This window comes from Rhinolophus sinicus, linkage group LG10 (assembly GCF_036562045.2).
Source record: "Rhinolophus sinicus isolate RSC01 linkage group LG10, ASM3656204v1, whole genome shotgun sequence".
Lineage (NCBI taxonomy): Eukaryota > Metazoa > Chordata > Mammalia > Chiroptera > Rhinolophidae > Rhinolophus > Rhinolophus sinicus.
Genome location: NC_133759.1, coordinates 95,285,674 through 95,310,798, shown reverse-complemented (window position 1 = coordinate 95,310,798; position 25,125 = coordinate 95,285,674). Strand labels below are relative to the sequence as shown.

Genomic DNA, 25,125 nt, shown 5'->3' with positions numbered 1-25,125 from the left:
CTCTTCTCAGTCACAGGGCTTCTGAGTAAAGAGTGTTTAAAGTGTGACACTAAAGGATTCTAATGATCTCTGCAGTAAGCTCTATTTCGAGTTCACATTACCAGAAAAATGAAAAATTTGAGGAATGTCTTAGAGGATTGGAAACTAAACAGTGCTCAACTATTATTTTGGTTTGCTTTACTTCTTCCCTCACTGCTCTCGTTATATGATTTTTTAGAATGCAAAGTCTACCGTTGTGGAATTTTCCATTGGGCTCAGTAAACACAAAGGAAGTTGGGACATAAAACTACCCTCCACAGAAATACCTCTCAGCACAACTAGTATTTATTGCTTTGTGCATCCAGCTCTGTGGGAAATGGGTGACAAGAAACTTCCAATCAATTTTTTGGCTTTCAGGCTTTCCAATCAGTAGTGTCACCCAGACTTTCAGAAGCAAGTGGGTGAAGAGGTAAAACTTAAAGGCTCGGGAGCTGAATGTACTGTTCAAAATTTGGACCCTATAGTAAACTACTCCAGAGTGAGGAGGTGAATGAAATCAATGTTGATTTCATTGCTAGATGCTTATCACCTCTAAATCGGGAGTGATTTTGCCACTTCATCGCATATTGCTGATATCTGGACCCACTGCATCTTGAATCCCCTGAGAAGGCAAAGTAAATTGGTGATAAATGGGTATCAGGAAAATGAGCAGTGACGGAAAAGTATTGTACTTCTTCCTCAGGAGGCACCCAGGTCAACTTGCCTTTGATGATTGATGCTTGCAGTTTGGTTTCTGTTTTCTTCTACAGCCCACAAAAATTATTTCCCACGTGAGGGGGCAGAAAGCCAAGCATAGATTGTCCTCCTGAATTACAGAAGCATCCCTGGGCCTGAGTTTTATGAGGGAGTTCCCAGAGTCTCAAAATCTGATTCTGAAACTTGAAATTAATGTTGTGTTGGTAAATGGGTACCCATCTGGCTTTATGAGTTGCTCCGTATGTGCTATGAATGAAAGAAAGTTCAGGCCATCTCCCCTGCTAACCTGGGTCTGAATTACTCAAAACAGTGCAATGGGTCCATAAATGGGGTCCGATTGGACAGTCAGACAACCTTCCCCTTCGCCCTGGAAGGCTAGATGTGGACAGTAAATAAGAGCTTATTAGTGACACATCTGAGGTCAGGTACGAAAGAGAAAACTCCCACTGGAGGTGAATAATACTCAGATTTTACTGTCATGAAACAGAAGGCAAGATGAGTTCACTGTGTCTGCGTCTCAGACATGATATGCCAGGTTCCCAAGAGTGTGCAAACCCCTGAGTGTTTCTAAGGGCCTACGAGTTCAGCTAATAGAAGGCTGATGTTCATCAAGACCCACCGCATGTTGCTGGGAGCCTATAATTTGAGATAATGTCTGTACCCAGCATGATTCATTATATTAATCACAATATTAAAACATAAGCAGCAGGAGTGAAAGTGTGCATTCATAAAAATAAAAAGGAGTGGCGTAAAAAACAACCTACATTGATTAAGACTTAACCTTTGGGAATTTACATATTGGATTTAAAAGTCTGGAGCCACACGGAGCACCAAATTTAAGTCTTCTGCTTTTATAAACCCTGGCAAATATATGTTTTGTCATTTCATCATATAAATGGTGTATGCACTTTTTAACGTCAGTGAGTATCTTAGAAGAAACTCTTGAACAAGAATGTCTCAAGGCCTTTGGTTTGCTAAACACTGTGCTAGGGGCTTAGAGACGGAGATGAAGACATGTCCATGGCTTTGAAGGACCTGCAGTCTCGTTGTGGAGAGTGAACACTAACCCACTTAAGATCAGAGCGAAAATGACCCCAGAGCATTTACCTCTGTGCTGTGTGGGGTGGCACAGTCAGCGCTATTTTTCAGAGGAATGAGAAGGATTAGAAGCTGGGGTATAGGTGAAGGTAGAATTCATTCTGACAGAATAGTGCAATTCTTAAGCACCCCAGCTCTGATGTCTAACCGGCCTGACGTAGGATCCCTGCTGAGCCGTTCCTGAGTTGTGTGAACTCAGGGAAAGCTGGCTGACCTTTCAGAATCTCAGTTTCCTCATCTGCCAAATGGTGATAAGGGCAGCACCATGTCACATAGCACCATAAGAGGCTCCCTGTAAAGGCTGAATGAGGTAATGTCCCACTTTCAATAATGGATAGTTATCTTTTCATTACCACCACCACCATTACCAGGTGCTAGAGGATGGGAAGGCATTATAAATGGGCACCGATTGAAACGGGCATTCAGATAAAGGAAAGGCAAAAGGAGTGAAGGTGTGGACATAGGAAGGAGCCCCACATGTTACTCCTAGGCTAGGGAGGACTAACCGGACCACAATAAAGACCAGTTCTTCGTATGTAGGGAGAGAAGACTGGACAAAGAAGGTAGGACTAGCCTGGGGGTGGGGTGGGGGAATCTTTCGTAATCCCCGTAGAACCTTGATTCCTGGAAGAGAGCGTGCCTTCAAAGGTGCTGGAAGGTACCATCGGTATGTGACCACCGGCGCAACAGGAAGCTCAAAAATTATTTGCGAATTGATTAGGTTGAAACATAGGAAGTAAAACTGAATTTTCCCTCTGTATTTGTACCCCATTCTGTATTTTTATTACAAAGGCTCCAAAACATAAGTGAAACCTATACCTATTACACTTGAATTGTTTCTCGAAACTCCACTTAGCCTTCAGTCTCCTCGGTGTTTCTGTAATCGCTAAATAGATTTCGTAGGGTTGATCGTTTTGTTTTTTGGTTTTTCCCTCTTCAGACCCCCATTCACATAATTATCAACTGATGGTCATGGCAAGACAGGTAAAACCAGGTTTGAATTGTGAAAGGAAATAGATCAGTGGAAAGTGGTTGTTTTTAAGGAGTAAACATTTTCTGTGTCTTTAGTAGAGAAGAAAGCTAAGGCCATGAAAAGGAAAGTCGTCTGACTTAGGATATAGATTGAGAACAAGCATTAGCCCTATGAGGAGACTCTGGGGCTTTCCAATATTTAGGATACTAGTATTTGTCTTCTTAATTCCCCACTGGGATATATATTTTTTAAAATCCAAGGATAGGATTAATTATCTTGCAAGAATCTAATCTCTACCCTCATGTTTTAAACTGCAAGCAGGGAGACGTTTTAAACATTATGAAAAGAAGAGAAAATCTCTCCTGACAAATAAATGCCTTGAAAAATTAGATATTAGTCCTAGCCAAGTGCTCTTTCTTCTCAGAAATATTAAAATTGCATATTAGAATGGAAGGATCCTTATACTATGCTTCCTCCTAATGCCACAAAACATACGACTTTAGGAATAATTTCAGAGACAAAAGACTATGTGAAGCATCCAGCTCTTCCCCTTATGAGAAATTTCTTTTTTTTTTTTTAATATCCCAGGCTCAATCATTTCCTAATGTGAAATTACAGATTTTTTCAAATAACCATATAAAACTGCAAAAAAAATTACACTTGTGACCACAGAAGAGATAGCATACACTATCAATTTGATTTTAAAAGGCATACATCTTTTATACTACCTGTCATTTTTATAATGCCTTTTACAAATTTAATCAATACATTTTAACATTCTATATACTTTAAGTGCAATATACAATAAATATTCAAGTTTCATCTTAAACATGCTTTAGCCTTTAAATTGTTAAAACTGCAGTGCCCTTTCAATCTACTTACATAATGTCATAAAATATACATTTCAAGGTAAATGAAGTCAGCTACTTCAATTTAGTCCCTCAAACTGGTAGTAAATGAGAGGTTAACACTACAGTGCCAAACCCATTATTGAGTAAATTTAGCACCTTGGACAGCTCTGTAAAATTTTTATTGCTTTCCTGACCTGCTCGTCATGTTCTGTCTGTGTGTTCAGTGGCTCTCAGCTCTGATTGAAAGGCAATATATTAGATCCCCAACACAAACACGCTTGGGGGCTAGTTCACTGGAAGCCTAATGACATGGAGGTGAGAGCAATTTTCTGGTCACCGAGATCCAAGCACCTTGCAGGTCTGTTGCACTAACTCATAGAAGACCCAGATATTTCCTTTTTCCTTCCCATTTGCAGAAATAACTAATAGAAGCTGAATCACACTGGCAAAGCTGAACCAAATGTGAGCTCTCTCTGAAGTCCCAAAGTTGTTATTCTAGTGAAGGACAATTGGAAATGGGACAGATACCATTTAAGGGCATCACTTCCAGGACAAGAAATCCTGGTTCACTCCCCTCCAGACCGCTGGTCTGAAGCGATGCTGGGCTGGCTGATCACCCACCTATGGCAGTGTGCCTCGTGGAAAAGCATGCCCCAGCTTCGCGGATCAAAAGAGTCAACTTAAGAAAACAAGATTCAAGTGTTTCATTTTCAAAGGATTAATGGTGATGAGAGCTCTGGGTATTGAAATAAGGAGCAAAAGAAACAAGTGGATTAGGTCACTGAAAAACTTTATCACCAAAAATATATGAGATTAAAATATATAACATACACAGATAGCTGACATTCTTTCAGGTTTACAAAAACTTCAAAGATCTTGGAGTTCTACCTCAAACGTCCCTCCTCCCTGGTTCTGCGAAATTAATTAAAATAAGAAGCACTGCTCTGAACCCTCAATGATAGCATTCCAGGATTGCGGTTCACAAGTGCAGAAATTGCACCTCCTCTTGCTTTGAACAAACAGGAGACTTGTATTTATTTTTTTCTTAAAATGAAAAGAAAGAAAAGTACCTTCTCTGCCAAGTCCAAACACTGGCATAAATATTTATTTGAAGAAATAAATGAACATAGACCCAGAGAAGTAAAATCTTAGTAAGTAAACCAACTTGATCCTGTTTTCTTTTAATCTTTCCTAAGAGCCAGATAAAGCCATGAGGTTTTAGTGAGAGCAGCACAAGCTGAATTTGATCTGGGGATAGGGTTTAGTGTGGCCATACCGTAGTAAATTATTAACTGCTGTGGTCAGACAATACTGCAAACAAAAAGTGGTAAATTATGTGGTAGCACTTGCATTAGAAAAATAAAGAAATGATTTCAGATGTACTGATTCAAGCCCCATTGATTATATAATGCTTTTCACTCCTTATATGAAAAATAACTGAACTGTTTTATAAATGGGGTCTAATAGCCTAAGGCAAGCATGAGTGTTTATTGAGCACTGAAAACCCCGCCATCTCATTTTTGAATTTAGGACATTATGTATGTCATAAGTAGTTACTGTAGTATGACAACTATTTTATCTTATAAGATAGAGAATTTAAAATTGAAAAATGCTAATATGTATCTAAAAGCTTGTCATTTCAAGAGTTGTTCAAGAGTTTTTGAAAAGGCTATGGTGACAGCAAAATGAATGCAATTATACCCCTATTTTCTGATCAGCGACTACAGTATATGAAAATTCAAAAGTACTGCTTCTGCATGCAGAAATCTATTGTGTAAATTATTTAAAATTAAACTTCTTTTTGAAACTTTATGCCTAGCAGGAAAAAAATTGTAAACATATCTTTTTGAAAATCACCTCTGATAATCATATAGTGTGCCTTTATGTTTGGTTCTCTGGTGAGGCTCCATTTTACATGTATCAAGCTTAGCTTTCCTTTTTACATTTCAGTATAAGTGAATGTGTAGAAAATTAGGGCAGAATGAAGAGGGAATGACTTCTTTTGGTTAGAATGAAAAAAATTACCACGACACACACTTTTGCGCATGCCCTATATTATTAGAAACAAACACACAAGCTAAATAAGGAAGCCCACGCACATGAAAAGAGGGAGATAACTTTTTCTTCCACTGGAATGAACAGCAAAGCATATATCTAGGATGAGAATGAATGAGCGAACAGGGAAAATGGCAAACAATACTGAAATAGCAAATAATTACTATCAAAGAAACAGACTTTGCCAATCATGAAAATTGGTACAGAGGGAGCTTCTGAGGAAAGGAGAATCCTTCCGTAAGAGCCTTTTACAAACAATGCGTTGCCTCAGTGTGTGGGTTTTACTATGTCACCCCTTTATATCATGGCTCTGCCACATAAGGGAGATAAACAAAAGACGTTTAATGCTACATGCTTCTAGTAGCTGAAGATTGATTGGAAATCCCTCGAAAATGACCTGTCTGATAAGGTCATGGTTCTTGGAATAAGCAATTAAGTGCAAAATAAACACATCTTAGGGCTTCATAACATGCTCTGAATGACATCGATTGTAGTAATCTAGTAAATGACCTCGCAGTTGTATTCAGCAATAAACATATGAGTGTTCCATCTTGTCTGTGGCAGACGGGTGAGTGACGTGTTTTATCTTGCAGAACCAATGGTGCTCACCTTCCGACTCCATGAAGTGTGGATGTGAACAGGGATGAATTGCCGATTTAACGCCATTCTGGGGTTTCCCATACGACTGCCTTTAAAGCAGTGCCTTGGCAAAGTGTGGCCAGAGGGTATGGGGATGTGATCATGTGAAACGATAAGGACCTGCCTTCACTCAGAAGATCACATCTGCTTTTCTCTTGGCAGGAAGTCATCCTCAAAAGGGCTGCGGACCTGGTAGAAGCGCTGTACGGGATGCCACACAACAACCAGGTGAGCGCCCTGGGCCTCGAACCTGTGCAGGCTCCCACATCCAGGTCTCAGATTCCTTATTGTAATGAAACAGTGCAAAAAATATAAAAGCCCCGCACGTGAGCTCCGCGTATAAGTCATTCAGACATAATATGTTGCAAAGCTATTCCGTGCTTCTCTCTTCTTTTGTAAATTTTTTATTGCCTTTTCTATGGAATCATTTTCCTTCTGAGGAAAGGTACTCCGTTTAAAAATGAATCTTCCATGGGAATGTACTTCCTAATGGAGGGAGGAAGTTACTGGTGCTTTATTTTACTCCTCTCAGGTTTTCAAGCAAATTGACGAGGAAAAAGGGGGTTTAATTTCTTCTCCTAAAAAGTATAACAATCTGAATATAATTGTCTGCTTCTGTTTCATAAGACTCAAATGGCTCAGGAAGCCATGAATCTGACAAATTATTCAATCCTTTTTTGTGTGTCACCTGAGTCAGTGTCCAGGGCACACAGCCCCACTGATACTCACGGACAGACACCGACAACCTTCCCTGAATGTCAGCCAGGGAGATGAGTTGCAGTGTGTGTGTGTGTGTGTGTGTGTGTGTGTGTGTGTCCCCAGAGTCCCTGTGTGTTACTGGTAGGGAAGGAAAACCCCGTGGTGCCGTCACACACTGGAGGTAGTGTGGAGTCATGGCTACGATAACGGGCTTTCAAAGTCTGACAAACAGGGTTCTGCAGCCCAGCTCTGGCCTTAAGTGGGTGAGTCTCCCTAAGGAGGTCTTTGCTTCTCGGAGCCTCAGGTCCCCCATTTGTGATATGGGTGGGATGAGGATGAGACTAAACACACAGGTTTGTTGGAGGGATGCAGAAGTTCGTGCAGTTCCCTGTGGAAAGCCCTGTGCACGGCTTATAGTGAGCAGTTGAAAAACAGTTATGACTGGGAGTATGAATGAGGGGTAGCTGAAGGGACTCTTCCGTTTCCTTTTCAGGAGATTATTCTGAAGAGAGCGGCTGACATTGCAGAGGCCCTGTACAGTGTTCCCCGCAACCACAGCCAGCTCCCGGCTCTCACCAACACTTCGGTCCACGCAGGAATGATGGGCGTGAATTCCTTCAGTGGACAACTGGCCGTGAATGTCTCTGAGGCATCGCAGGCCACCAATCAGGGTCAGGATCCTGCTCTTCTCCCTCCCCATTTTCCTCTCCCTTCCCAAACGCCACCTGCCCTTCCCTCCTCCCCCCACCACTGTTTATTCGGCACGAAACAATTTTTATTTAGTTTTTCTTGCCCAAAGGGGAAATTCCTAGTTGGTGTACATCAAATATTATTGTAGAAGTGTGGTTCCAGCTATTATGTCTGGTAATCTGGTAGAGGGGCCTAGAAAGGGTGCATGCACTGAGCCATCGCTCCATTCGACTTTTCACCATAAACTATGAATGACAGATCGCAAAGAGGGTTGGAATTAAAGTTTTGAGGGGCCAGCCAAAGCACATCATCCTCGCTCCGGGAATAGAGACCTGTTAACTTCAGGGTACATCTCTTAGATTGGGATTTATTTCTGCTCCAAAATGATAATTTATAGGCCCTGCATTGCCACTTTTCACAGACCTGCTAAGTATTTATGATCTCGTAAGACATGTGCCTTTTGCTGGCTTCCCATTTTAATCACAGCCAGCACCACCAACCCCTGCACATGAATCATTGACCCCTCCCTCCAGGGTGGGGTGAAGGGGGCAGGAAACTCAACACTTCCTGTCCCCAAGTCTTCCAGGATGCCATCCATCTGAACCCCACCCTCCACCCTGCTTTTGTCCCCACCCCTCAGGTTTCACCCGCAACTCAAGCAGTGTGTCACCCCACGGGTACGTGCCGAGCACCACCCCCCAGCAGACCAACTATAACTCCGTCACCACGAGCATGAATGGATACGGCACTGCCGCCATGTCCAATTTGGGTGGCTCCCCAACCTTCCTCAACGGCTCAGCTGCCAACTCGCCCTACGCCAGTAAGTAGAGATCTGTGTCCTGCGTTTGTGCATGCTTCCATTCAAAGAACTCGGTGTCGTACTGTGTGGCCCACTGAGGGCCCCCCCATCTTTCCATGCATTGAGCAAGGGGATGCTATTGGAGGCCATATCGTCTCCAAAAGAAATATCTGCCCTCCCTTGCTCACCTCCCTCTTCCTGAGGCCTCCCTAACTGTCAAAACTTTGCTGCAACCCAAAGCGGCAGTACGATGTCATTGCAAGAAGCCAGGCTTGGAGTCAGATGGAGATAGCTTTGACTCCGGCTTCCAGAAGTTACTAACTGCTGGCCCTGGGCAAGTTCCTTTCCTCTGCAAGCCTTAGTTTTCTCATCTGTAAAATGGGGATGGAACTAGCACCCACCCCATACAGTTGTCGTGAGACTTCCGTGAAATCATGCTTGTCCTGGTGCATGGCCCATGAGAGGCACATTCAATAAATCTAAGTGATAATCATAATGATAGAATGATAATAGTAAGTGGTGCTGTGGAGCAGCATAGTACTAAAGTAACCAAGAGATTATTAGCAACTGGCAACAAGTGAAAGGCCAGGCTGCGAGGACGTGGTTGGTAGAGAGCGTGAGTCTCCCAAAGTCTTTCATATCCCCAAGCAGCTATGTGTTCTCTCTCTCTGAATTGCCCGAGTTAATTCTTCCATCATTGATAATCCACATCCCTGCTACTACCAGACCGTGAGTATTTACGCAAGGCTCCTAGCCTCCTGCTTTTTAATTCACAACAGTCTAAAGCTTAACTCCCTCCCTTGAGGAATATGACTCCTTTGTTTTTTTAATGCTCGGAATTTTCCCCCCTTATGTTTGATATGTACTTAAAAAAAAAAAAAGGAAAAATACACTTTATTTTTTCCAAAAATCTGGCACAATCACACACACGCGCGCGAATGTCGTTTGGTGCCTGTACCTCTGTCTTAAAGAAGTTTAGCTTAAAGGATTTTTTTGTGGTACAACATTTAGGTTGCATCTAAACAACCTCAGTGCACTGGCATCTTTACCTATAAAATGTCATGGGACGTGTCTCTACAGTCTTGATCTTCCTCTGAAGATTTTTACACAGATAATAACCAAGTTCCTTTTGGACAGTGTGGGTGACTCTTCTGTTGTGCAAAATGTGGCCAAACTCTTAGATATTTGTAGAGTGATAGATGTTGTGTTGTAAATGAAAGAATACTCATGATTTTTTAAGAACGAATCTTGGCTTAGAAATCCTGGAAATTACACTGTCTTTAGTGGAAATGTGGAGTGTGCCAACTCTTTGACAGAGGAAAGACCATTGTTGGCCTTTGAAAGAAGTTATTTCTGAAAGTAATACTTAGGGCCTATTGCTTTCTGGGTGATTTTTTATGCTCAGTGTGCGCTATATTTCTCCTTTGGAATCGGTAGTTGTTGAACATTTAAAATTCCCCCCAATAATCTGTTTACATTATGTTTGTCTGCTTAGGAGTCAGCGATTGGGGCCAGTTTCACATTAGACTTTGATTCTTGGGAAGATTGTTCCTCACAGATCTATCATTTCGGTGTTCTCCCATCTACTCAATCAGAAAATGTTTCAATCATGACCTGAAAATTAAAAGGTGGCATTCTTAATTAAATCAATAAACTAATTGCTATATGGTAGCAATTCAATTTAAGGGCTTGGATTGCTCTGTCTTCTCAAGCCTGTGCAGACACCAAGCGACTCCAGCCTGAGATTGCATCTGTCAGACTGTGAGACTTCGAACATTTAATTTCCATTAATTGATTTCCTCAGTGCTCACAAATATAGTATTAAATTCTCAAATAGGCTCTCAGATGGGACGGTTTTATCTGCATAAATGCAAGTAAAACAATAAACACAAAGCCCAGCTGATTTGAATTTTTGCCTCCATACTATTTAATTATTCATATACCACTCATGTTGAAAAATCCCCCACAAAATAAAAAATAAAATAAGACATTCCACGGGTGAACACACTTTCTGGTGTGGGGGCTGATAACTGATAATGTTATAACAAATGGAACTGCTGGACAATATTTCACCCCGTCCTCTGTTAACCACCCCCTCCAAACGCCCCACCTCTAAATACACATAATGATCACGTTTGCCAACGAGATTAATTGCCTTCCTCAGTGAACCAGCAGGATTTCAAATCTACGAATATTTAAAAATCAAACCTCCAGTGCAGGAGTTTTGCAATTTAAATGGGTGTTATTATTGAGCATATTTTCACATTTACAAATCCTAAGAGATGTATAAAAATGCTGGCCTCATTAAAAGAAAAGGTACAGTTTAGAAAATGTTTGTGAAAACTCTGAGGATGGTGGCTCTGTGTTCTGCTTTCTAAGGCATGCAGTGCATTGGGAGGGTGTAGTGCTGAGAACTGATGGCAAGGGGTCACTTCCCCCTGATGGTCATTGCTGCCTGTGACCGATTTGGGTCCCACTTCTCTAACTTTCTAAAGCCAATAGGCCAACGGGAAGGCCGCCTGAACGACAACTGGGACTCTGGTGGGGTCATGGGAAGGAGGCTTTTCCCCCTGCTCTGTTTCCTTTGCAGGGTAGTGTAGTGGAAAGGGCGCTGAATTTGGGTTTGGTTCCTGGCTTCATCACATTCTAGCTGTGGCCCTTGGGCAAGGCACGGAACTATTTTCTGAGTTTCAGCTTGTTCAGTTTGCTCAGATGTAACAAGGACGTAACAGACCCCAACTTAAGCTTATTTGGCCAGTGACACATAAGATGAAAAAGATGTGAAGATTCTTGTGGATGATAAAGCAACATAGAATGTTTATAACAATGTGAACAGTAATACAGTAGATGGAAATACCTAGAATTTGAATTAAGAATTTGAATTGGACAGCATTCGTACTTTCCCTCAGGAGATGGTGGAGATAGAAGGTAAGTCGATGAAAGTACTAGTCTTGAGTGAGAGGACTTTGTGTGTGCCAAGTCTCTGTCCCCTAAAGTAACCAAGAGATTACTAGCAACTAGTAAAAAGGTGAAAGGCCAGGCTGAGAGGACCATGGTTGGTACCGATTGTGAGTATACAAAACTCTTTCATATCCCCAAGCAGCTAGGTGTTCTCTCTCTCTGAATTGCCTGAGTTAATTCTTCTGTCATTGATAATCCACATCCCTGCTACTACCAGACCGTGAGAATTTACGCAAGGCTCCTAGCCTACTGCTTATTAATTCACAAACATTTGTGTACTGCTCCGGTGGGGTATATAAGGAATTTGGAACTTTGGCTTATAGTTCTGCATTAGCCCCAAATGTTGCACGTGGTAGGCACCTTGCCTCCTGCCTACCTATATCTGTGTTGTGGAGCATTCAGGTACAGTCACATCCTTAAGGAACTCATGGCCTCATGAGGAGAGAAGGGACACATACCACCACCTGCCAGTGCCTTCAGTTGGAATCTGGTGTTGCCTTCTATCAGCCTTCTTCCTCACACCTCTCATTCCATCGATGACCATGCCCTCTCAGGCTGGCCTCCTCCTGTCTCTTGTATCCCCCAACCCTTTTGTTAGAACCTTAGGTGAGGCCCCACCTGGAATGCTTATATTAACACCTGCTCTGTGAAGCCTTCTCTCGTTTCCCTTCCATGCCTCCACAGAGCCAGCCATGCTCGTTTTCGTTGGTATTTTGTGCTATTCTATCCCCCTTTATAATAACACTGTGTTTCCTGGCCTGGGTCACCCCAGTGCCTAACAAGACTCCTGGCACATAGTAGGCCCACAATACACATAAAAGATCACCACCCACAAGAGGCAGCACGTCCCAAGTACCAAAGGATGAAAGCGGACAAGATCCTGAGAGTTCAGAGAAGGCTCCTGCTGGAAGGGTGGCCTGAGCAGGGAGGCCGGGGGAAGGGTCGGGTCTGAGCCGCTTTGTGTCAGAATGCCAGGAGAGGTGCTGATTTCTGCTTTCCCCTTGTCCCTCCCAGTCGTGCCATCCAGCCCCACCATGGCCTCCTCCACAAGCCTCCCCTCCAACTGCAGCAGCTCTTCGGGCATCTTCTCCTTCTCACCAGCCAACATGGTCTCAGCCGTGAAACAGAAGAGTGCTTTCGCACCAGTCGTCAGACCCCAGACCTCCCCGCCTCCCACCTGCACCAGCACCAATGGGAACAGCCTGCAAGGTAAGCCCCAAGCCCCACCTGGGCCAGCCAGATGCCCTGACTTCACTCTCCCAGGGCCTGAAGCAGGTACGTCACTGCTGCTGAGGGGATCAGCCTTCGGCCTGCCTGTTCTCTCTGCCCTCGTCTGTTCCTTTGTGTTCTCTGTCCTCAGCCCTGGCCCCTGGCCCTACACATCCCTCCTTTGCTAGAGTTGCCTGAGCAGCAGTCCTCTTTCCAACTCCAGCAATTCTGCTCAGGCCCGGGATTTGCTTGAGATTACTGTTTCCACTTACTAATGCCACCGTTTCTCTTTTCTCCTCTCTCATTCCCTGTGGTCGCCATAATCAGACCAGTCTTTTGTGGACTCTAGCAAGTTCTCCACTGCAGGGTCTCTCCCGGGACTGGCCTTCTCCTGAAGTAGGTCACTCAACCTTCCCTTCCTGTTGCCTGTGTCAGAGTGAATGTGTGTGGGGCTGATAATGGGGAAAGGGTGCGCCTGACTGACTACTGGGAACCAGAAACCCCAGAACTAGTGTTCTGCTTCAGATTAGAAATGTTCAGTCTTTTCCCCATCCTGGAATATAGAAAATAATAGAGTCACCAAGAATTGAGGTGATCTTTCTTTCATTGAGAAAACACCCCACCCTTTTAGAACGGGCCCACCATTTCTCTCATTTTTCTTCTGTGCTGGCATTGTGTTGTGGTGCTGACCCGCACATTTTCATTCATTCTCCCACAGCAGGGTTGTGTGACAGGTACTCATAGGCCCCACTTTATAGAGGAGGAAACTAAAGGTTAGGGAAGTGATGACACTGCTTGACTTCCAACAGCTGGCATGTGGCAGAAGCTGGTTTCAATCTCACGCTCAAACATTCATCTCCTCTTTCTAGCTCCCAAGCACTTTATTACTCAGAGGGAATAAACAGGATGTATCCAGGATTTCTAAGGCAGGTAGCAGGGAAATAACATCAATGAAATAATCTGCTACCACTTACTGAATACTGAGCAAGCACTGTGCTAAGCACAGAGCACGCCTTGTCTTATTTAATCCCCACAACTTACAGATGAAATAGGACTAATGTGACCTCTATTGTATAGATGATAAAACTGAAGCATAAGGAGAGTAATTACTTGCCCACAGGCCTAGCCAGTAAATGGTGGAGATGAATGTAAACCCAGCAGGGTCTGTGCCCCTAACCCCCACCCGGGCCTACAGAGCTCCCCATGTTACCTTCCTTCAGTGACCAACGGGCACACCCATCTTCTTGGATGGCGGTCAGCCAGGGGTGTCGGGAAGGGTCAGGAGGGCAGCCTCCACATCTGGCACATCTCTTATGTATAAGTATGTGTATTTTTATTTATACTTAAATATACACATATACTGTGTGCCGATGCTTTACGTTAATGTAAACTTACATCCATTTTCCTGAAAACCCTGTGAAGTCAGGAGTATTGCCATTATATAGATGGGGAAATTAAGGCCCAATTTGTTTAAGGTCACACAGCTACTAATGATGGAGCCAGAACTGAATCCACACCGTGTGAGTCCAGGACCTGAGCCCTTTATCACTATGCCTTTCGGACTCCAGAAGGGCTAGGCACAACGTTCCCCAGAAACCTGCCGGCAGCGCTGCCCAGTGCAGCATGCCCATGGCAAACCACCCTGCAAACCCCTCTTCTTAGAGGGAAGAGGACGCTCAGCTGACTGTGGAGCTACATTTCAGGCAATGTTATTCATGATAGGAAGTGCTCACCCCCACAAAAGGGAGCCACCCATTCATGCAAGCTCCACTCTTTATCAACTAAAAATAATGCTTTGTCCCTCCCAGTACACCCCCAGCAAACTAGGCATATAATGCTTAAGTGGGCATAACTAATAACGGGTTTAAATAAGGATAAAACATATGGAAAGCAGAAATCCGCTATATTTGATCACCACCTTTGTCGAACACAGATTTGCTGTCAGGAACACGGTATAACGAGGTTTGGAATCCACAGCTGAGGGGTGATGCTCGGGAAGAAAAGGCCCATGGCTCTTGGAAAGTCAGCAGCTGTGTCACCGGCCGACATGACTTAAGTGGGCCATCCTTCAGTGGGGCTCCGTGTCTTTCCGTGCCAGGCAGACCAAGGAGGGCGCACGAAGGGTCTGAAAATAGGGACTAGGCCCCAATTTTGGAACATTTGGTGGTGTAAGGGGTGTGTGTGCGTTTGTGTGTATGTTTAAGCAATGACAAAATGGCTTCAAGACAGGGACACCTACAAAGTTTGTGCACTTGTCACCCTCAGGGCGTTTCTAATGCAAGTCTGTACAGATTCCTAAAGTACAGAGACTGTCGCCCGCGTCTGATTACCTGTGAGTCTCCAGCCCTCCATCACGTTTCTAATACGCAGCGAAACAGTGGGGAGGGTTTGAGGGCCCACTCAGGAAGATGCTTTGTCTGGCTTTGCTATTGTGGACGTCACTGCCCTTTCCTTCTGAGTGAGCCTGTGTCCAGGAGATTCTTTCCGTTGGTTTTTGTTTCTCCAATACTGGCATGTCCCAAACGTCCCCACTCTTGAGGGCTGGCAGTGGAGGAGGTCTGAGGAGAGAAATCAGTCAAATGAACTGAACACCGTCTTTTTTAAAGCCATCCTTCTTCCTGCCCCCGGCCTGCTCCACTCCCAACCAGGACACTCACCAGGCAGGGCCCGTGTGCCCAGAAGGGCTCCTTTCCGCTCTGCACACGACCCCAGCAGCCTTAAATGGGCTCCTGTCGGGGGCCTTGGGTCTCCCCTGAGAAAAGTGATGGTCTGACAGTGGGCTCCTAGACCTGTAACTGAAGAATTACTTTTCTCTTTCTAAACTTCATCTCTTCTATAAAAAAGGACATAGGTGGGTTATAAACTTGGGGTAAGAAGCTCTGCAGGGTTTTATTCCTCCTCCTTTGCATTGTTACAGTAACACCTACCTCATTTAGACTCCCCTAGTTCAGCACTGCGATCATTAAGACAGGACAAGTGACAAAGGAAGAGTTGGTTAAGCAAATTGACCATGTAAACAAGATTAGAGGTGACACATTTAGGCTGTTTAAGTGTTTTAAAGGTCTATTACCTCCGACTACCACTCCGCTAATTGTGCCTTATTTTGTTTTGCTTTGTTTTCAAAGCCAAGTCCTTAAAGACCTTATCCCAAACACACCTTTCTTAGCCTCCTCTAGTGACTGCGTTCCCCATTGTTCCCCAAGAAAGCAGCACTGTCATCTCACATGATGGTGATGAGGATGGTCATAGGCACCAACATGGGAGGGCTTGTTCCCAGCCTGGCTTCTGCATTATCTCAATCTCCCATCCACCCTCTGATGTAGGCAGTTTATTGTCCCATTTCCTATATGCAGAAACGGACACTTAACAGCCGTAACTCAACCAGCGTTATGGAGCTAGCAAGTAGCGGGAGCCTGGGGCTAAAGCCCAGGCAGCCTGACTCCGGGTAAAACCCTGTGTGTGCCATATGGCCATGCTAGAGTCAAGCCATTGGGCTAGGCCCCTGAAGACTATAAAATCCTGACCTTACAAACGTTCCCTGTATTAGGAAAAACACAACACCACAGGAAAGAAGGCAGGTCTGTCTGGGAGAGGCTGAGCACCCAGCTGCGGAAGTTCAGAGGGAAAAAATTAGGGAGAAATCAGAAGGGCCTCATGGAGAAGGCTACCTTTGAACTGGGCCTTGGATGAAGAGCAAGTAGGATTTGGGCACAGGGATATGGGCGGAGGGGCGTTTTAAGGAGAAGGATTAAGGTTAACCTGAGCCCAAGAGGCGTGTGCAGTAACCGGTACACTTGGCATCCTGGAGCACAGGTGCCAAACAGCAGAAATAAGGTTAAACAAGGACGTTCTTACTTGAAGGTCATGAGCTCCATTCTTTACATGTATTTTATAATTCACAGTTTCTACGGTGATTCCAACTGCCTTTCTCTCCCAGAGAGGCAAAACCTTTGACAATTTACCAAAAATTCTGAGAATTTTTTTTTGTTTTTAGGACAAAGCAACTCTATCTAAGCACTTCTGGAGTTGCAAAAGATGTTTTGTTAAAAAAAATTAAAATGTGGTGGTCAAACAAATCTAGAAAGTGGTGCTCACTGAATCGCTGTCTTGGAGATCCGTGATGCCCCTACGTTTGTTAAAGGCTCCGAGACATCCTCCGAGAACCAAAAAAAAAAAAAAAGAGACAATTCCATTTAGTTTTCTCAATTTCTTTGCTCACAGAACCCTTTTCCAAATGTTATGACCAATGAACAGCCCATGAAAAACTTTGAAAAATGAAACTGCGTTTCTGATTTAAAGAGAAAAATGCAGAGACATTTTCTTTCATTTTTCTCGACGTACTCATTGATAAATCCTGATTCTAGACTCCCCAAGTGTGTCTGTTTTCTGAGTCAAGGACTTGAGTCACCTAGCATGCTCATTGTCACGGAGATAACCTCTCTCTTCCCCTAAAGCCAACGCCCCCTGGAGCAGGGATTCTGCGCAATTTCAGGTCTCAGAGGACTTCATTAATCAAGAGAGAGTCAACCCCAGGCAGGCTGTCACCATGCCATTGGAACTTGCCCCAGTGCAGTGATTTTTAACCCTTACCATGTCCTATACAGTCTCTGCAGTGAAAAACTAAAAACAAAAGGGCAGACTGATTTCACAAAAGTGTACCCACATACTGATTTTTTTCTTTCCCCACTTTGTTGAAGCGAGGCTGGCCATCATGCAGTCCGGTAACAAATCTGGTCAATCTGAGCAGGCTCTGGCCCCGCTTTGTTCCTGGTTAGCTCCTCATTCTTACTCAGGTGTGGGTTCAAGGAAGATCACCTTCCACCTGGTCGCTCCCAAGTCCCCCAGCTCTGCACAACTTTCCATTTTTGTCTTGTTCTTCCCAAAATGTGGAAAACCGTACTGAAAAAAGCACTGCCTTTCCAACCAATAGTTTTCCGAGCTTCTGTCAGAGAAGGTGGTCACCCAGCTGCCAGGGAAGGAGGCAGAGTCCCCTCGGTCTTGTGTTGTCTTGGCACATGTTGCTGTTTGAGAGTATCGTGTCCTCATGGAAATCTTCATGGGCCCCACTTGGGCAAGTCATTGTGCCAGCGGCGTTTCTGGAACATTCCAAGCTTCAAACACCCATCCCTCTCACCCACATAAGTAATCTTGAGGATTGCAGCACAGATACTAGAAAAACAGCTCCCAACAACTCTGGGAGCTTCTCCACAGTCCTGCAGGGCCGTTTGTTTATGGAAAGGCCTCTTTAGAGGTGCTTAAGCTCAGAGGCCACAAAAAGTAATCTTTTCCCCAAATTAACTAATCAATAAGGGTTCTGCATCTGGAGGTTAGGAAGTTGCAGGTGAGACTTAGGGAGCTGTAACCCCCTGGTGTAATATGCAAAATTCTGGGTGTAGGTACATATGGATCTTCTTCTGGAGAGAGGTTCCGTGGCTTCCATTAGACTCTCAGAGAAGTCTGGGGGCCAGCCGCAGGGAAAAGTAGGGAAGTATGGGCAGACCAGAGCCACCCCCTAGATACTTTCAGGGGGCTGAAGGTGGTTGGTTTGTTTTTAATCTTAATTATTTGCTAACTTGTATAAACAGGGCTATTTCACTTTTTCAAAAATCCACATCCTGACCTTGTCTTGACGTAATTCAGAAGACCTGTTGGCTGTAAGCAGATATTCCTGTACGGCAGCATTTGCTGGGCACTGAGTCGATGCCCACCCTACAGAAGGCATGCCCTTGGCAGAGTCACCTCCATCCTTACTCAGGGAGGGCACTTCGTCCCCAGCCTGGGCTCTCCGGGTGCTGGAGTTTATAACCCCTGGGAGAAGATTAAGAAAGAAGAGCTGTTAGGACTAGAACCACCTTATGCGTTAGCTTTGCTTTACAACTCTCTTTATGTGTTACAGGTTTAATTTAACACATTATGTCAGGTACCAAAACACTGCTTAGATTCTTTTGTGTTGTTTTAATTCTGGACATCCAAATGAAATGTTTTCAGGCCCCAACTGATAAATGTTGGCTTGAGCCCACTGACCAAATTGGCAGGAAGTTTGTCAGTTTTCTATTTTGCTTTGCACCCCGTTGACACTGCTTGATTCTCTGGCCATCCTATAGGGCACTGCCCTTTCTTGCCAGGCACACACTCAATTTTGGTAGAAGCCAAAAGGAGACTTGCTTCTTTTGCCAGAGGCTCAGAACTCCCACAGAAAGGCCTGCCTTTAATAAGGGTGACTGGACCTCTCTTCAGCCTGAGTGAAAATATCCCTAGGGACACAGAGCCTACCGAGCTGTCACAATGCAAAGACCTCCTGCCCTTCTTGCCTTTGGAGCTACAGCACCTTGAATTCTCAAGTTAAGGCTTGGATTGCAATACCGAGCTCCCTGTTTCAGTTAAACCGAGGGCTCACTTGAATCTTAGGGGGACTGCGTTTCCAACTGATCCCAAATCTTTGGGGGTTTAAGTTGGTCTGCATTTGGCAAGAGACACTTCCTGTTTCTAAGAAAAATGGCTTTTGAGGGCTTAAGAAAAAGGCTCCAGGAGCTTTTGGACTGCAAAAGGGCTCTTGCAAAACAACATTTAGATGATTTACGTGTAAATGAATCAGAAACATGTGGATTAAATTTCCTTGTGAATACAGATGGGTTTAAAAATTAACGGAAAAAGTGTTTGGCAAAATACTTTTTTTTAATTGAATCTAAAATGTCAGGGGTGGGGGAGGGGAAGCAGAAGGGGTGTGGGAGCCTCACGGCTCAGAGGCTGGCCTACCCTCCCTGTGTCTACTGCAGGGTTTGTGTTAGTTGGGGTTTGATTTTTCTTTTTTTTTTAAATGGCACATTCTTAAAGACATGAGATTTGGAAATTGAAAAGGGCCACTTCCTAGATGCAGTCAACACTGACAAGAACATTATTTTAAATTTAGAATTGCCAATGAAAAGAAAGCAATGACTTTCTCTCTCTGCCTGACAGGATGCTAAGCCATCATTGGGAGCCAAAGATGGCTGCCTCTTGCTTCTTATGTAAGCATTGCTCTCATCTTGACATATTTTAAAGTTGCCACACTGTTTCAATTGACATATAGATATCCCTTTATTCCTCACACCCATCACGTGAAGTGTGTTGTATGGCATGGTGCCTATTTCATATAAGAGGAAACAGCCCAGAGAAGTTAAACAATTAACACAAGGTCACACAGCTATTTTAGCCACAAAAGGATGGGTTAGAAATAGTAGCAGCTAATCTCTGTTAGGTCTTTCCTAGGAGCTGAACTCGGGCCAACCACCACACATCTGTTATTTTACTTAAATCTTCAAAAACACTAACAATATCACGGCATTTGCAAATACTGATTAACTGCATTTTCTAGCTGAGGAGGCAGAGGTTCAGGAGACAAGAAACTACCTCCGGGGGACATAACTCAGTAAGCAGGAAAGCCAGAGGTAGAAGGCCTGTCTTTCGGGTTCCATGCTCTTCTAAATACCACTGTGTGCAGCCTCCCGACTCTGAACGCTTTGAAAGAGTTTTGATGACTCAAACAGCCTTCCCTTTTCCCAGGATCTCATCCCCGCTTTCCCAGGCTACAATTTTCTAGGGACAGGTTCAGACCTTTCCAGAAGCCTGAGTGCAGCAGTGGTGTAGAAGACATTCTGGAGTTTCATGCAAACCTGCCTTCTCCTTCTCCATATTTTCTTGAATCTTTATGTGCCCCGTGAACAAGACCTGCTGTAGCTGGCATATCCTTCTCCAAGGGCACAAGGACTGAAATGAAGACGCTCAGATTGCCACGCTGGGAATCAGTCTTCGAGCTAAAAGAGAGCACAGAAAGAGCCATAGTGTTTTGTAGAAAGTGCTGGCAGTTGGGCTAGAGCAGTTTTCATTTTATATTTTGAAAGTGAAGAGGAGGGGGAGAAAAATAAAAAGAGTGACAAATTGAAAATTCTCACTGTTTTGCAAGGTTGGGTGCTGCAACTTTCCCAGTGGTATTCAAACTATGCAACTTTCCAGTTATGTTTTAAAATTGAAATCAGATTTGGAGGGACGTTTAGGATCTTCGGTTCTGTTAAAGACAAATACACAGGCTGATATATTATCATCTTACTAAAGTACATGTATATTTTATACAAAAACTCATCCCGTGGAAGATGAGAGCACATGTGTGGCTAATAGTCAACCAACATAATGGTGTGTGGGTGTATTCTTTTTCTTTCCCATCTTTTTTTTTTTTTCCCCTCAGTGAGAAGTTTTGATGCAAAACCATTGACTTTTGTCTTCTCCTTCCACAGCGATATCTGGCATGATTGTTCCTCCCATGTGAAAGAATTGCCTTGAAGAATTTTATTAATGAAGAGGTTGGATTCTGCTACAGAGAGTAATCTGATACAAGTCCCAGAGTGGAACTTTTAACTCAGGCCTTTTTAAGAGGAATCACAATAACTGCAGATTTTTAAACAAACAATATCACCGACCTTGCAAATACTGAAATTGGAAGGGATCTGCCAGTGCAGGGTATTGGTCAAAGCGTACCTCCCAGGTGTTTGGGGGATATATTTATTCTGTGTTGAGAAAAGCAAATCCACTTTTTCTTTCTTTCTTTTTTTTTTTTTTCAAGCTTAACTCTGCAGTCATTTGTCTTTTATAAACCGTAAAGCTGTATACAAGGGACACTATAAATAAGACTCCATGTTTTAATTTATGATGTTTTTAAAGCTGTGTAAAGGAAGAATGAAGTGGTGATATTTACAAAAAAGTTAAAAATAAAGAAAAAAAAAAAAAAAAAAAAGCTTGTATGGGACAGAATAGGAATGCCAGTTAGATTTTTTAGAAAACTAAGGGTCGGCTTTTGCGCCTTAAAGCATATCAAAATGGTAGTTAGCTCAGACAGTGCATTTTCCATATCTAACTTAACATGCCATCCCTTAGCAGTGCAAGCTTATTTATCTCTTTTGTATTGTTGTCTTAAGTAACTGTGTAAATAAATGCAGCCTGGAAAGTTAAAAGTGATGTGAAGTGATCACATTTTTCCCTTCTACTCAAAAATCCAGTGCCTCTAGACAGATTGTTAAAACTGCATATTTAAACCTGATATCATTCTCCCTTTTTATTATGTCAACTTCTTCTGAAGCCGATGGCCTCTTGAGAGCTTGGTGGCACACTGCTGTGTGAGAATCTCCTTTGATACTTCATGGAACAGGGTCCAGGCACAGAATTCCATCGTACGCCCTCCAGTTATCAAGCCAAATCCCACTTCCACTCCGCCATTTACAAGTTTAAAGTTTACTCATCCTAAATGCTGACTTCATACCCGTCCTCCAAAAGCTGACAAAAGCAAGATGGCAGGTATTTCTGATTTCGCATTGGAGATAGGGCCCTATCAGTCGACCTTGACATTTGTAACATAATCGATGAAAAGGATAGGTTCAGTGCTTTGGAATTAAGAGTAAAAGGAAACTGGGAGAAAGGAGAAGAAGGTTGAGACCTCCCAAACATAGTTTTCTGTTTTATGGGAATTTTTGCTCTCATTATCTGGGAAGTGTTCTTAAAAATAAGAATTAATAGCAAAGATGCAGCAAAGCTATGAGGATGCATTTGCCTGATATTTTTTCTTTGCTGTTGTGTTTTTGTATGTAGTTATAAATACTGTAGATTTTTTGTGATTTTTTGCCAAAGTTGTTGTTCTATTTATACATTTTAATGTCTTAAGACAGTTTTTCAATATCACAAAAAGATTTTACTGCATATTTTGCAAAGGAAAAAAAAAGCTCACTACCTTTAGCTTGCACATACTTGCAAAATTAATTAAAAGGCTTTTTGTTTTAAAGGGGATTTTGTAAAATATCCATATAAATAATGTATTTATCTTTGGAATTTGTACATTGCTTTCCCCTTCTATCTTTTCCTCCCACCCCCAGTTTATTTTATTGTGTATGTTTGCTATGTGAAAAGTGCGTATTTGTTTGGTCACCTACAGTTGTATTAGCTGTTTCAATGTGATTTTTAAACATTTCATTTATAGTTATTTTTAGTATTGTTTTAAGCCATGCTTCAATATTTTTTATTTCCATCCAAAAGCCATTGTCTATTTTTGTATTATTTGTAAGTTAAAAAGTTTTTTCCAATATATGGCAAAAAAAAAATAGTAGCACATTATTCTTGTAGCTTTTAGTTTGTAGATTAAAAAAAAATGTATCCTTTGCTTTGGAAGCTTACAAAAAAAACAAACAAAAAAAACTAATGCTGTTTTACTCTATTAATATGCATGGAATCTCTCCCTCTGGAGTGACGCATTTTTTGCATTAAATTCGGGGGAGAAACTTCATAGAATTCAGTGAACATACTTTCTTTCTTAAGTCTGCTTGTATATTTCCTCTGTCTTTCACATAAATATAAACCAGCAGATTGGATGCCTTAACAATGCAAATCATATTCATTTCACTTGTACATTGTAACTGCACCAGAACTGTCAGTCATCACTAACATTCTAAGAAAAAAAAAAAAAGAAAAATGAAAAAAAAAAAGACGTCGAAAAGCACAAAAGAACTGTTTTGTTACCTTAAGACAATGTAACTTTTTCTAGTAGAGCAAGAAATTTACAACAATGCTGCAACTGTGCATGCCCCCATATGGATTTTGCAATGGTTTTCACTAGACTGTCAGAGTGCGATTTTTATGGGTTAGGGTGGGTGGGGGAGGGGAGTTTCGGGAGGGAAGGGAGGGAAGGAAAGCTGATTTTTCATGGTGAGAACTAATGATGATTAATAATAATAAAAAAACTGGAAAATGTAAGCAAGGTGGATGCATTGCTTCTCGGTACTCAGAAAGGTGGTCTGAATTCGTGTGGTAAGCGCTGGCCTGAAGATGTGTACAATTTAAAGCCATATTTTGTCTGGTGAGCCCCTTAATTGTTTGTGAAGGACCTGTCAGCCGGGAGGTGTCCGGTTTAGACCCTGACAACAAACGCCACCCACCTGTCGGCCATGTGTAGTGGTTAGAACTTTTCTTGAAAGTCCAAAGAGCCTTTAAAATATGCATAATTTGTGTTTTTGTTGCCTCTATTTATACTGATTAGATGAAAAGACGTTCTGACCCTCAGACCCTCTTTCTTCTACATAAAATTTACAAGTAAACGATGTTCCCCTAAATACAGAATATGGCTTTAAGAAGAAAACGAAATGGAGAACTAAGATCTCAGTTTGGGGGGAAAAATGTAGCTTCTGGATGACTGGATTGCATAACACACCCTGGCCTCACATTGTGCTAGAATACAGCTTAACGAAGTCATCTCTCAATCTACTAACCTTTCACCTTCTTATCCAACTTTTTGAATAGACACACACTGTACAGTTCAATTGTTAGAGAACCTAACTACTGTAGAGATTGTTATAATTTTTTTTTTTTTTTTTGCAAAAATTCAAGCTGTAAAAACTTTTCAACTTTCACAATATTTAATTAAAGTTACTTCCTGTCTGTGATGGCAGCTCCTAGTTGTGTATTCATTTCAATATTTCAGATGAGCCAAAGTCCAACATAATGTAAAAGGGCTGTGTTTGCAATTACTCAGACCAGGGTTGACACCCAGAGAAAAGAAATTAGGGTGGTCCTGGGACACCCACTTTCTTTCTTTGTAAATCCTCGGGGGTTTGCTAATCTGAGATGCAAATTGAACATGCGCAGCGTACTGCTGCCCTCTGCCGGCAGCAGCTGGACGCACATGTGCCCGCGTTGGCCCACGGAGTCGCCAAGAGCCCCAACTATTTCACCAGCCAAGCAATGAGATCCCTCCTGCAGTGACAGAATTGTGAACACAGAATCTGGCTATTCTAGAACACCATCTTCCGTGCTCCAAGTCTGAACCAAGCTCTTCACATAGAGCTGCTAATTAATCCCAGTGAGCCTTTTGGTCAATTAATTATGTGCCCTGGCTCATTGATGAGGAGACATGTGTGAGCTCAGAACCTTCTATGGAGCTGCAGTTTTAACTCCCACGTGGATAAGACACTCTCCCTGTTAAATAAAACCAAATTTATCCGGAGTTAAATATTCCACAAACACCCAATAGGTACATAATCCTGTAAAACTGTTGCCTTGTAAGTTTTATCATGATCATAAGTTCCCAATTGCACATTCAATGCTTTTCTTACTTTGCCATTGTTGGACATGATAAGGTTAATGATGCTTGTAAAACGTCTCGAGAACTCAGCAAATAGGCTGTAGACCAACAGACACTTGATGGTCAGAGCTAATAGGGTGTCACAACCACCATCGGGATCGTTTGTGGCAGCCCTGGTTGATACACTTTTGCTCTAGAATAGAACCCGATTTGAGGTAATGAAAGAGTGTAATGATTAAGTTAATAAGTAGAGAAACTACCATCCTTTTCTTAAAAATCAAATCTATGTTATTAGTTTGGTCACTCAATACATATTTTTGGA

At 42.8% G+C, this 25,125-nt stretch overlaps 1 protein-coding gene across 8 annotated transcripts in view; it reads left to right on the top strand.

The window, feature by feature from the left end:
* The window catches only part of EBF1 (EBF transcription factor 1), a 377,481-nt gene extending 353,311 nt beyond the window's left edge, over positions 1–24,170 (top strand). For 4 of the 8 annotated variants that reach the window (XM_019740480.2, XM_019740489.2, XM_019740473.2 and 1 more), the window contains exons 12-17: positions 6,514–6,579; positions 7,544–7,721; positions 8,381–8,560; positions 12,515–12,709; positions 13,037–13,105; positions 20,980–24,170. In XM_019740480.2, the coding sequence (XP_019596039.1) occupies positions 6,514–6,579; positions 7,544–7,721; positions 8,381–8,560; positions 12,515–12,709; positions 13,037–13,104 (687 nt within the window). In that variant the 3' untranslated portion in view covers position 13,105; positions 20,980–24,170. The remainder of the gene's footprint in view (positions 1–6,513; positions 6,580–7,543; positions 7,722–8,380; positions 8,561–12,514; positions 12,710–13,036; positions 13,106–20,979) is intronic. The other 4 variants (XM_019740527.2, XM_019740518.2, XM_019740498.2 and 1 more) reach the window with 1 other exon arrangement.
* The last annotated feature ends 955 nt before the right edge of the window (positions 24,171–25,125 follow it).